The sequence below is a fragment of the Ixodes scapularis genome, unplaced genomic scaffold (genome assembly GCF_016920785.2).
Source record: "Ixodes scapularis isolate PalLabHiFi unplaced genomic scaffold, ASM1692078v2 ptg000101l_1___fragment_3__unscaffolded, whole genome shotgun sequence".
NCBI lineage: Eukaryota > Metazoa > Arthropoda > Arachnida > Ixodida > Ixodidae > Ixodes > Ixodes scapularis.
The window spans coordinates 355310-367527 of record NW_024609911.1 but is presented as its reverse complement, the minus strand read 5'-3'; the positions used below and the strand labels follow the sequence as shown (position 1 = coordinate 367527).

Here is a 12218-nt window from a genome sequence, read left to right as displayed (position 1 = left end):
ACTTTTTACTTATCAACCCTGATAAAACAAAACAACTTACCATGTGTAGAAAACGAGAAATGGTTTCTCATCCATTTCTACTTCGTAATCCTACTATCCAACGTGTCCTTAGTCCGTGACCTTGGAGTGTATGTTGACAGCAACCTTTCTTTTTCACATCATGTTAGCCAAATTGTTGCCTCTGCTCTGAGAGTGATGGCAATGATATCGCGCCTGACGCGGGGCTTTTCAAATCATTGGTGCGTGGTGCGCTTGTTTTGCTCCTTGGTTAGGGTTAGACTCGAGTTTTGCAGTGTTGTGTGGAACTCGCTGAATTCATCTGATGCGGCACAAATTAAAAGAGTGCAGAAACGATTTATTCGTATTGTTTATGATAGGTACCTTGGAAGGAGATGTTTCTACGACTACGAATATAATCTTAAAGATTTATTGTTGCAGAACTTGTTAAATAGAAGAATAGCTCGCGACGTTCTATTATTACATAAGGTTGTACACCATCGTGAAGATAGTGAATTAGTGTCATCGTTAAAATGTCACGTACCGGCACGTGTTGTTAGAGGATTTAGTATATTTTACTCCTCCATTCAATCGAAATTGTCACCGATGGTAAGGATGCAGATTTGTGGTAATGAACTGTCCTCTCATGTTGATATCTTTTCAGATATATCAGTGTTTAGAAGGGAGCTAAATTTTTATCTTTTTGATTCCTGATTGCATGTTAGTCTGTTCTTTTTTCAAGCGGAAGACGTTGTGTTAGGTCAAGTACTACCATTTTATGTGCCAGCACACTATGACCTAGTGGTCGTTCTGGAGCATGACTCAAATAAAGCATTATTATTATCATTATTATTATTACATGCCATTTCCACCTGGCCGTATAAGTCAGCTGCGCAAACAGCGTAGTGTAACTTTCACGACTTCTTTTAAATAATTTTGTTAAGTTAAAAAAGACACCCGGTATATATACACACAAACACACAGACTGACAGATAGACAGACATATAGACAGACACATGGACAGACATATAGGCAGACAGACATATAGACAGACAGACATATAGCCAGACATATAGACAGACAGACATATAGAGAGACAGACACATAGACAGACACAGACATACAGACAGACAGACATATAGACAGACAAACATATAGACAGGCAGACATATAGACAGACAGACATATAGACAGGCAGACATATAGACATATAGACGGACAGACAGACATATAGACATATAGACAGACAGACAGACATATAGACATACAGACAGACAGACAGACATATAGACAGACAGACAGACATATAGACATATAGACAGACAGACAGACATATAGACATATAGACAGACATATAGACATATAGACAGACAGACAGACAGACAGAAATATAGACAGACAAGCAGACATGTATATATATGGACATGTAGATATATAGACATGTAGATATATAGATATATAGATTTTTCGCCAGCTCTCTTTCCCTTTCCCTAACTTTAATGCAATAAATTCAATAATCACCTTCTCCCCTCTTCGTTCACAATATTACGACGGCTGCACTTGTCAATCTTCACTCATTCCCATTATATAGACGCTTTGCAGCTGCTGTGCATGGGCGCCGCCATAACTGACCTTCAGTTTTTGTTTCCCCTTCTTACGTTTACTTCCCTTCATTATTACCATAGCAGGCTAGGCCATTGCTATCCTAGATTTTATTCTGTCTTTCTCCCCAGCATTGGCTTTTGTGGAGGCTCGTCCACACCAATTTCAGTGGCTCGGTATCTCGGTAAAACAACAGAAGGTCAGCAATGGCGGCTGTATTTTGGCGCGTGTGCAAAGCGTCTATATACGGTGCAGCCTGTCCCTATGGGGAGGAATGGTTCCCTAGATACCTTGAAAGACGGGCCCTTTCCGACATTTGCAAGCTGAGATGACGTGCCACGTCACTGCCACATGTCGGAAATAGCGCGGGCCTTAAATCAGCAACGGTTGTCGTCTACCGAGTTAAGCGAATTCGAAACTAAACAGTATACAGAGAGCTGGTCAGAAATTGAGTCCGCCGAAACCAGTGGCCGGGATGATCTAATCGGTTAAGGCGTCGCCCCGGCCAGGCGAACGTTGCGGGTTCAATCCCCGCTCCTGGCCCAATTTTTCACAAGCTCTCTTTCCCTTTCCCTAACTTTAATTCAATAAATTCAATAATCGCCTTCTCCCCTCTTCGTTCACAATATTACTACGGCTGCACTTGTCAATCTTCACTCATTCCCAATATGTATATATATTGTAACGGTGAAGGTAGAAGAGGTGTACTAAGGGTAGAAGAAGACGAAGAAACGAGACTGGAACGACGGTTTTTGGTTTACCCGTAACAAATGGTAGCAGCGGTTTTCCAAACAGCATGAATACCCGCTCCCACGCAGCAACAGCGGAGACGCCGTGGGCCGAGCTTACTGAACAGCTCTACAACCGGTTAGCAGAGAAGAGCGCGACAGATGCCGGAGCTCTGCTTGAACAGTTCGACAGTCGCCTCGCCGCCCGCGTCACTCACGTTGAACAGAACGTGAACCAACGTCTCACCGAGGTTCACCACCACCTCACGTCTGGACAAGACCGCCTGCAGCACCTTGAAGAAGCTCTCCCAACCATGCGACCAGGAGACTCAGGTGATCTTCCACAAGTTCAAGAGACATCGACCGTATGTCGCCGCCCACCCGACGAAGCTGAGAGACCCCAGGGCCCGTTTGCTCGAAGCTGGTTAACAAACCGCGGTTAACCGGATTTCCCTACGACGGGGAATTTTGGGTCACGTGACCGGCAGAGTAAGGACGGCGGGGAAACATGGCGGTGCCCCGGTGAGTGAGCTCCGCTCGCTTTGGAACTAATACGTCGCAGTAGCTGCAGTAGCGGGCGAGTTAGTCAGCAATGAATCGTGCAGGAGGTTTTCGCGCTGCATTACCTCACTTAAAACGCAAAACATGAGCAATGACCTCGCCGCATTTTTTAGATAGACTTTCGACTCTGACCATTCCTAAGCCTAAATGAACGCGATAGTTGTCGGCATGGCAACGTTTTTGGAAAGTGGATTGCCTTGACTCAATTGGCCGGGTATTGATAGCACACAGAAGCATGGAGCGTTCCCATAGACCTCTTGCTAAATTTCAAAAGCACCGAGGTGCATGCTACGAGTGTAGTTACACGCGCTGCACCTGCTGGCGTCTGCAGTAATAACTGTTTTGAAGCAAAAAGCCTAAAACAAATGTTGCCGTGCACGGGCGTTCGTCAACGATTTATTATGATTATTTACTTCAAATCTTTTATAAGTGGAAGGCCAGCGCGCGCGGATCATAGAATTACACTTCCAGCGTTCTTCTCGATGTTCGGGTAATTTAATAGGTCAATTTTCAGTGGAGCCAAGTTACAGGTTTTTCAATTTATGAGTTCTTACATGCTGGCCAACCATGCTGCCGGTGTACCGCCCGCCTTTCACTGCTCACTTCTTTCTCATCGTTTTTAGGACTCAACTTCGTCGTCCTCTTTCGAAGTCGGAAGGAAATTTCAACGAGGCTTTTCTTCACTTCATACAGCCAAATATTTAGAAAATTTCCAAACAAGGGTTAATTTAGTTTTACCTTGCCAATTATTTGTACCGCGAGCAATAAAAATGGTTTCTTAAGCTCAAATGTATGCCACGCTGCGTCGCGAAAACCAGGCAGCGCGCATTTTTTGGGTCCCCCCATTTCGGGAACCTTTCCACAGAAGCCACTTATATTCGCTACAGCCAGTAGGTGACACCAGCCACCGCCCCATAATAAAACACGGAGCTATCGCTCATCCAGCCCTCTTCAAACTTGGCTAGGTACTTGTAGGTACCTAGTAGGGAAGGTCGGTTAACTTTTAACCGCGGTTAGAGTTAACCGGCTTCGAGCAAACGGGCCCAGGCTGGACTTGCTCATCTACATTCCGATGGTACGCGTCTCAAACCTCCAACTTTTGATGGACTTGGATCTTGGCGCGCATTTATCATCCAATTCGAAACAGTAGCCCAACACAATGGGTTGCATTCCCATGGGAAGGCTGCAGCCCTGGTCGCCCAGCTCCGTGGGAAGGCCGCCGACTTCCTTGAAAGTGTACCGGACTCAAGTCGAACCACGTATGAGCTCCTTCTGCAAGCACTAGAAGCTCGTTTTATTGATGCACATCTACAGCAGCTACATCTCACGTCACTCAAAACCTATCGCCAGGGCGGCGGAGCCAGGATTTGAACTCTGGGCCTCCCAATGTCCGGTCGGGTGTGCTAACCACTACACCTCCTCTACCGTCCGACCGACGATTCAGAATCCTCTACCCGGCAACTCGCAGTACAGGCGTCGTAGGCCTGACTGGCGCCACTGCTTCAACTGTGGCCGTCCAGGACACCTGGCTCGCTCGTGCCCGAGTCCAACCTCTCAACGTCAGGAAAACACCCACGCGGGCCCGACGGGGCAGGGTCCCGCGTAATCCACGAAGTCCCCCTGGCCGCAGCGTCGGTGAGCAGGTCGCTTACACCTCACCTTTCAATTCTAATACACGGAGTCACGCAACCAATCGATGCCATTGTAGACACGGGGGCTGGTGTGATCGTCATTGATGCTGCCTTGCTGCGATCGACGGACCACGCGGCAGCGGCCACTGACTCTAAGGACACTCGACTGGTGTCAGCAAACAGTACTCTCATACCCTACCTGGGGCGTTGTGAATTGACCGTCGAAGCACTGGGCAGGACTGTAAATCTTTGTTTTTTTATTGTGGAAAACTTAAACGCACATGTCATTCTCGGGTGTGACTGGTGTTCCGAGGTGGAGTTGCTAGTATCCTTTGCACGTGGCCACGCTGCTTTGTCATCATCACAGCCGTCTAAGTCCCAGATGACGTCGGAGGACACGTTTCCCTCGATCCATTGTGATGATCCCAAGCCGTACTTTAAAGAACCTAGTACATTTTTCTACTACTTCTACTGTCTGCTGCTGCACCTGGCTAAGTGTTTCCGAATACTTTCGGGCAACATCCAACTGGTAGCCAGAACATTGGTTGAAGTTTTCTGTCGAACATGGGTGAAAGTTTTCTATCCTCTGTTACCTCTAAAATTCACCCACGATCCCTCCACCTGCTTAGTCGTCTCCACGCTAGACGTAACGATTCCGAAGTCTTCAGCCGTCCGGGTTCAATCGTCGATTCAGGGTAATCGGCGTTCAGGAGATTTTTTGGTTGAAGCGGTTCTTCACTCGCAACCTGGGACTGAATTTGCAACACCTCGCTCCCTTATCTCTTCGAGACGAGGTGCCCTTAACATTCTAGTAGTTAACTTGGCCACTGATGACATTCACCTTAAGCGAGGTGAAAGTTTAGGAACAGCTTTTGAAATATTGCCAGAGACCATGATCGCAACCGTTGCGTGTTCTCCGGTGGTACCCACCCCAGAGAGCAGACTCGGCAAAGATGACAACATTCCGTGGACTGAATTTAACTTTGGACCAGACCTAACAGCAACGCAGAGGGAGTCCATACAGTCTTTACTCAAAACGTTCCGTCACTGTATAGCCATTACAAAGCAAGAATTGGGATGTACGCCTTTAATTCGCCACACCATCAACACCGGTGACCACGCGCCAATACATCACCAACCCCGACGAGTGTCGATCTCCGAAAGACAGGAGATCAGTGCTCAAGTGGACGATTTGCTCCGGAGAGGCGTAGTGGCACACCGAACAGCCCATGGTCATCACCCGTCGTGCTCGTCAAGATGAAGGACGGCTCGACAAGGTTCTGTATAGACTACAGAAAGTTAAACAGCATTACTAAGCCCGATGTGTATCCCCTGCCTCGGCTTGATGATGCTCTCGATCGGCTCCAGGGTTGCAAATACTTCACGACATTAGACCTCATTTCAGGATACTGGCAAGTTGAACTCGAGTCAAACGACGCTGAAAAATCAGCCTTTGTGACACCCGACGGACTGTTTGAGTTCCGGCGTTTACCATTTGGCTTGTGTAATGCGCCGGCGACCTTCCAGCGTCTCATGGACAGGGTTCTCGGCCGTCTAAAATGGACCATGGCATTAGTCTATCTAGACGATGTAATCGTCTATGCCGACAGTTTCGACGAACATCAGCAACGTCTAGGTCTTGTTCTAGACGCCCTCACGAACGCTCGACTACGTCTAAACCCATCCAAATGTTTTTTCGGGTACAGTGAAGTAACCTACCTTGGTCACGTGGTCAGCAAAGATGGAATTCGGCCAAACCCGGCGAAGCTATCAGCCTTTGCCAGCATATCCGCACCTACTAGCATAAAGCAACTGAAGAGTTTTCTGGGTTTTGCCTCTTATTTTCGTCGCTTCGTCAGTAACTTTTCTGCTAGAGCTGCTCCCTTAAACCAACTTCTGAAAAAAGACACCAAGTGGAAATGGGGCAAAGACGAAGCTGCATCTTTTGAGGATTTGAAAAGATCCCTCCTTGAACCGCCTACGCTTGCGCATTTTGTGGAGGACGCCCCAACGTTCCTTCACACAGACGCCAGTGGAGAAGGGTTAAGTGCCGTCCTTCTTCAGCGAGATAGGGATGGTCGGGAACGACCCGTCGCCTATGCAAGCAGGAAGCTGAGTGAAGCAGAGAGTCGATGTTACTCTTCCGAACTGGAATGTCTCGCGGTGGTGTGGGCTGTAGAAAAATTTCGCCCTTATATCTATGGCAAGCGTTTCACGGTGGTCACGGAAAACGTAGCATTGCGGTGGCTTCAATCCAAGAGTGACCTTACCCCGAAGTTAACAAGATGGACCATGAAGCTGCAAGAGTACGACTTCTGTATTGTTCACCGGAGTGGGAGGTACCATCAAGATGCTGATTTCTTGTCACGTAATCCGGTAGAGGAGCTACAAGTTCTTCCTGTGTCTTCAATCTTAGATCTGCAACACATGCAATCGGAAGACGCTGAAGCATCGGAAATAATTCAGTTGCTTACGGTCGGAAGCAACGATTCTTCTTCACTTTCTACACGGCGACTGCGTTGCTTGCGAAAACATTACGAGCTAAAATATGGTCTACTTTGCCATCGTTCACGTGCTTCAGGGCCATGGCTTCCTGTTGTCCCCAAGAAAGCTAGGAAAAATATCTTGGAGATGTGCCATGACGCTCCGACCTCAGGGCATCTCGGACAGCATCGAACGCTGGACAAGATCCTGCGAAGATTTTGGTGGACGGGTTTGAGGAACGACGTTCGGCGGTACGTCGCTTCATGTACCGTTTGTCAAATGCGCAAAACGCCACCGAACCTAGGCAAACCAGACCTTCAACAGATACCACCCCCAAGGAGTCCATTCGAAGTATTGGGAATTGATCACCTTGGTCCCTTCCCGAAATCAGATACTGGAAACAGGCACATTATTGTGGCGACCGACTACTTAATGAAGTGGGTTGAGGTCAAAGCAGTTCCCGATACGTCAGCTGTGCACCTTGTCAGCTTCGTAAATAACCATCTAGTGTGTCGGCACGGAGCTCCAAGGATGATCATCTCTGACAGAGGAACGTCGTTCATGTCGCGTTCTTTCAAGGATACCCTTAGAAATTACGGGATTCAACATGCAGCGGCCTCACCCTACCACCCTCAAACAAATGGTCTTGTCGAGCGCACCAACCGCACATTGGTCGATGTAATGACAGCATTCGTCAACGCGTCCCACAAGAACTGGGACCAATACGTCTGCACAGCCGCGTTTGCACTAAACACGTCTCAGCAAGAAACGACGACTCAATCGCCATTTGAACTAGTCTACGGGAGACTTTCCACGCTTCCAGATGAGACAGCAATCGAGATGACATGGACCCGCCGGGCAGAAGACTATAATGGTAACTTTTCCGCCCGATTAATCGAAGCAAGGGAAAGAGCTCGACTGGCCATCCTTCACAAGCAGTCGCTACATGCAGGGCGTCTAAGAAGATGTAAATGCGAGACCGTCGTTGAATCCGGGAGACTTAGTGCTTCTTCGAAGTCATTTTAGACGCCCACAGCGATGAGAAAAATTAATGCCAAGGTACTGCGGACCCTTTAAAATATGGAAACAGCTCGGTCCGGTAACATATCGCCTCGAGAAGCTTCGGACGCTACCTCAACCAGGTAGACACCGGACTGTCACTGCTCACGTTGGCCAACTGAAACTCTACGTAACGCGCGATGAACATGTTGCTTCTGTCCGAGACGGACAGCCCAGTGCACGGGAGGGGCGAGTGTAACGGTGAAGGTAGAAGAGGTGTACTAAGGGTAGAAGAAGACGAAGAAACGAGACTGGAACGGCGGTTTTCGGTTTACCCGTAACAATATATATATATATATATTTGTATAATTAATTGTGTTATTGAGGTTTCCTGTTAAAATAATCTGTAAGGTTAACCAGCTCGCCTGTTTATTAATATTATTTTATACCAACTATTTCAGTTTAGTTACTTGACTAATATACAAAACCTCATTATAAAGTAATTGCAAACTTCGACAAAGAACGATACTAGGCAACTGTAGCAAATACGGATTAAAACACAAACAATTCAGATGATAATTGATGTGGAACCTGTTGAAATCGACGAACACATGAAATCAAGATAGTAATATATATATTTATTTTTTTTCTCACAAAAACAGTTTCGGAAAAGACAACTGAGTTCTTCGAAACTGAACACAAGTTCAGTCATGTCCGAAATCGGTGCTTCGACGTTACTTGGGAGAGGTGCGATCTGCCACATTATTTACTTGTGAGAATCGTCTAAGTGTCCGGGGTCTGCTAGGAAACGCAAAATATTTTATTGCCTCTAAACCTACACTTAGAAAAAAACGATTGCCCGAAGTCAGCTTTTTCTTCCTACGTTTACGTCGAAATGTGCTTCGTAAGACGGAGACTTAAGCGCTAATTGAAGCTACGAGATCGAAACTCGCACGTGTTTTGCCACCATCTTGAAAGCTGTGATTGGTTTCCGACTTTCTGCGAGATATTCAAACTGCCAACAGCAATAACCACCAGACTTTCACTAGCAAGAATATTCAGTCAGCTGTATCGAAAATCACCCACCGAGACCTTGAGAAGATCGTAATGCTGACGTGGACGAAGCAGCTAATCAAACTGATGATTGATGGCCCATGGAGTGGGAGGATCTATGAAAGTTACAACAAAGAGTGTGGGACATTTTAGTAACTCTGAATGCTTCTTCTACATTCTACCTTTATTCAGGCCATTTCTTATGTAAATTTCAGCCGATGTTCCAGGAGTATGCATCCTTTAAACTTTCAAATAAATGTTTCTCGTTTTTTTTTTTTTTAAACTCTGGGATGTCTTCACAGATTGGGCACTGGTCTTTACTACTTAGAAATTTTAGATCATTACGAGAATTTGCAGTTTGCGTGTGTTATTTTTTCGGATACACAAAGTGTTATTATATATTTTAAATCACAGTATATCATTTACATGGTTATCAAAATTGAACTCACTTCTAAGGGGCTTCTAATATGGAAATTGTTTTACGTGTCTTCTTTTTTTTCCTATATTGGAAAATTGTAAAGATTTTGGACACTGTTACTAGTCCTCTATATTTCATTAAAACCAAATGAGCTATTGCAGCTTGCTCTTGATGCAACTAAGTGTGCCTACATTTGTGCACAAGAAACAACTATTCCATTAAACTTTTTCTGTCCCTGAGCATAATATATAAAAGCTACATTGAAACGAACGAATGTACCAGAAGAACAAAAAACAAAACTTGATAATTAGTCGGAGTTTCAATATCCTAGAGAAAAAATATAAAACCATATTTTTCTCCCCGGATGTGTCTTCCCTTAACGCTATCTCACGGTTCATCTCATTTCCGTAACAGAACCGAGCCATGGGTTTTGTGGGAGTGGAAGGACACCCGAACTGCATTGGCCCACTTAAGAAGCCCTATCACACATTGATGCCGGTGATGGTTGCGGACAGTTATTCCGGCGTGTGGGTGGCAAATATAGGATCCATGGGAGGATATCTACAGCCCCAAATCGTTCTGCAGGTAAGTGGTGGCACTGTCTCTCTGGCACAGTATCAATAGCTAAACTGTTCCAATTTTGAACTTTCGATGTTGTTCAACTTGCTTGAACTCGCACCCAGTTATCTACGCATATATTACCATTATCGCATGTTGTAACTCACGACTGGAAGCAAAACCCGAAACTCGCTCACTTTTGAACATCCACGTATGACTCATCATCAGTGTTTTACTTGGACTAACTCAAACCCTCGAACTCATGAGGTCACTAATTCAATCTCATGACTCTTTTCGGGCTTGCAAATTCATCCACCTCGCCTGAAATTGGGAGGTGAAGGTAAGTGAGAGTAAGCGAGCTACACCATGGAAATGCTATTCAGCGGCATGTATACCTACGTAAAAGTAAAAGCAGAAGAAAAATGAACTTAAAGACACGATAATATTTAGGGCCTTGAGGTTTTTATATGTGTATTCCGGTGATTTGTCAAGCTAGCCCAACTAAATATATTTTCCAAATCGCCGGCTCCTATCCCGCCCGCTATGCTATATAGTAGAGGGAAAGTTAGAAGAGTTATTGTGAAATCGGGAAGCAAATATTATGCCAAAGCCATCAGTAAATATACCCGCAATTTTCAGTGCCGCGACGTGAGGGGAAGGGAGGCTTGCAGGTTGTGCGGGTAGTCTAAGAATACACTACGCCGAGCATTAGTTTCGCGCTGCTGCGCGGGTGCTGGAGTGAGCTTCTAAATCATCCATTTCACACCTTTAAGCTGCATTTAATCAGTTGAGAACACTACATTTCAAAGAGTGGACCCCTATTTTCCTCTGACGTCACTTTTTCGTTGTTGCTATGCCCGTTTTCAGCTAAAAAAAAGAAGAAAGTTCTGCTCAATGTTCATACGCCGCGCGAAGTAGTTCTTGCAAGATTTGGTTCTCGGAGGCAGAAGCGATGCTTATGACTTCGAAACATATAGCTGCTGATAAAATAACACCTATATAATCTAAAATCTACCTACACATACCTCAATTCTCAGCATAAAGAGAAAAATTTGTAATGCTCCGCGACAAGCCGTACTTTTTTCTACTGCGGTTCTTGAGGTAAAAACGAGTATAGTAGAGGCTTTAACAAACACGGTGAGTATTAAAATTGTAAATTCACTACATTTGCGAAACAAGTTATCTTGGCCCAATATGTCGATTACTATTTCAGCGATGTTTATTGGTGTGTTTAGCCAATTTTCAGGCAAATCAGGACTATGAAGAAAACGCTAGAGTACCCCATTAAGGTGTACAGAAAGGAAATATTTTGCACTAAGTTCTTAGGTGTGGCCTTGGTTTTCTCGGCAGCGTAGAAAAATTAAACTAGTGTTTCTGGCCTGCCGTCAAAAAGTCTAGAAAATTAATTTTAAAACGATTTAACATATATCAAAATTGCGCCCGGTGGCGGTCTGGGAAGCTAGTTTGAGTGCCGCACGGTATGAGTTTCAGGGGCAGCGCCAGTTCTGGGGGGTATGGCTCGCTGATAGAGTTACTAGGGCCTTTTATTCACAGTTGTGTTTGAGTGCGTTTCACTGCGGTGCAGCCTCAGGGAAGCAGGAAATTCGCGCTTCTTATGTCGCGTGCCAAGCTATTCCTTCAATTGGATTCAACGCTCCAACGAAGCACATATGTACCGGGGACTCGCTTTTGTTTTTCGACGCTACGCAGTCAAACGCACTCAAATGCATTCAAAGGCAACTATGCGTAGAGGCCTTTCAATTTGACTTAGTGGACAACGCTATCGCGTTTCAAACGTTGCATATTCACTGGATGCCATATTTGAGGATGATGTTTAGAGCGCAAGCCCAGAACGAGCTCACATTATTAGCTTTCTAACCGCTCATTCACACTGGAAGCGGATCCGCGTTCGCAAAGCGGTTGCGAACGCGGTTGTATAAAGATTCAGTGCAATTGCACGCGCACTCGATGACATCAGGTGCGCGCGCAATTGTACTGAATCTTTATACAACCGCGTTCGCAACCGCTTTGCGAACGCGGATCCGCTTCCAGTGTGAATGAGCGGTAAGACCGGCAATCTCGATGGCGCAGAATACACGTTGCAAAAGAACGGCGGAAGCTTGCCGTCACCACGCGCTCAGAAGCCGCGCAAACCGCTATGGCCGCAAGTGAATAAATACTCCGTAG

The 12218-nt window shown here is 45.8% G+C and overlaps 1 protein-coding gene across 1 annotated transcript in view; it reads left to right on the top strand.

The window, feature by feature from the left end:
• Positions 1 to 12218, top strand: part of LOC121833950 (glutathione hydrolase-like YwrD proenzyme) — a 70655-nt gene that overhangs the window by 18478 nt on the left and 39959 nt on the right. The window contains exon 6 of the mRNA XM_042287664.1: positions 9888 to 10058. Within this exon, the coding sequence (XP_042143598.1) occupies positions 9888 to 10058 (171 nt within the window). The remainder of the gene's footprint in view (positions 1 to 9887; positions 10059 to 12218) is intronic.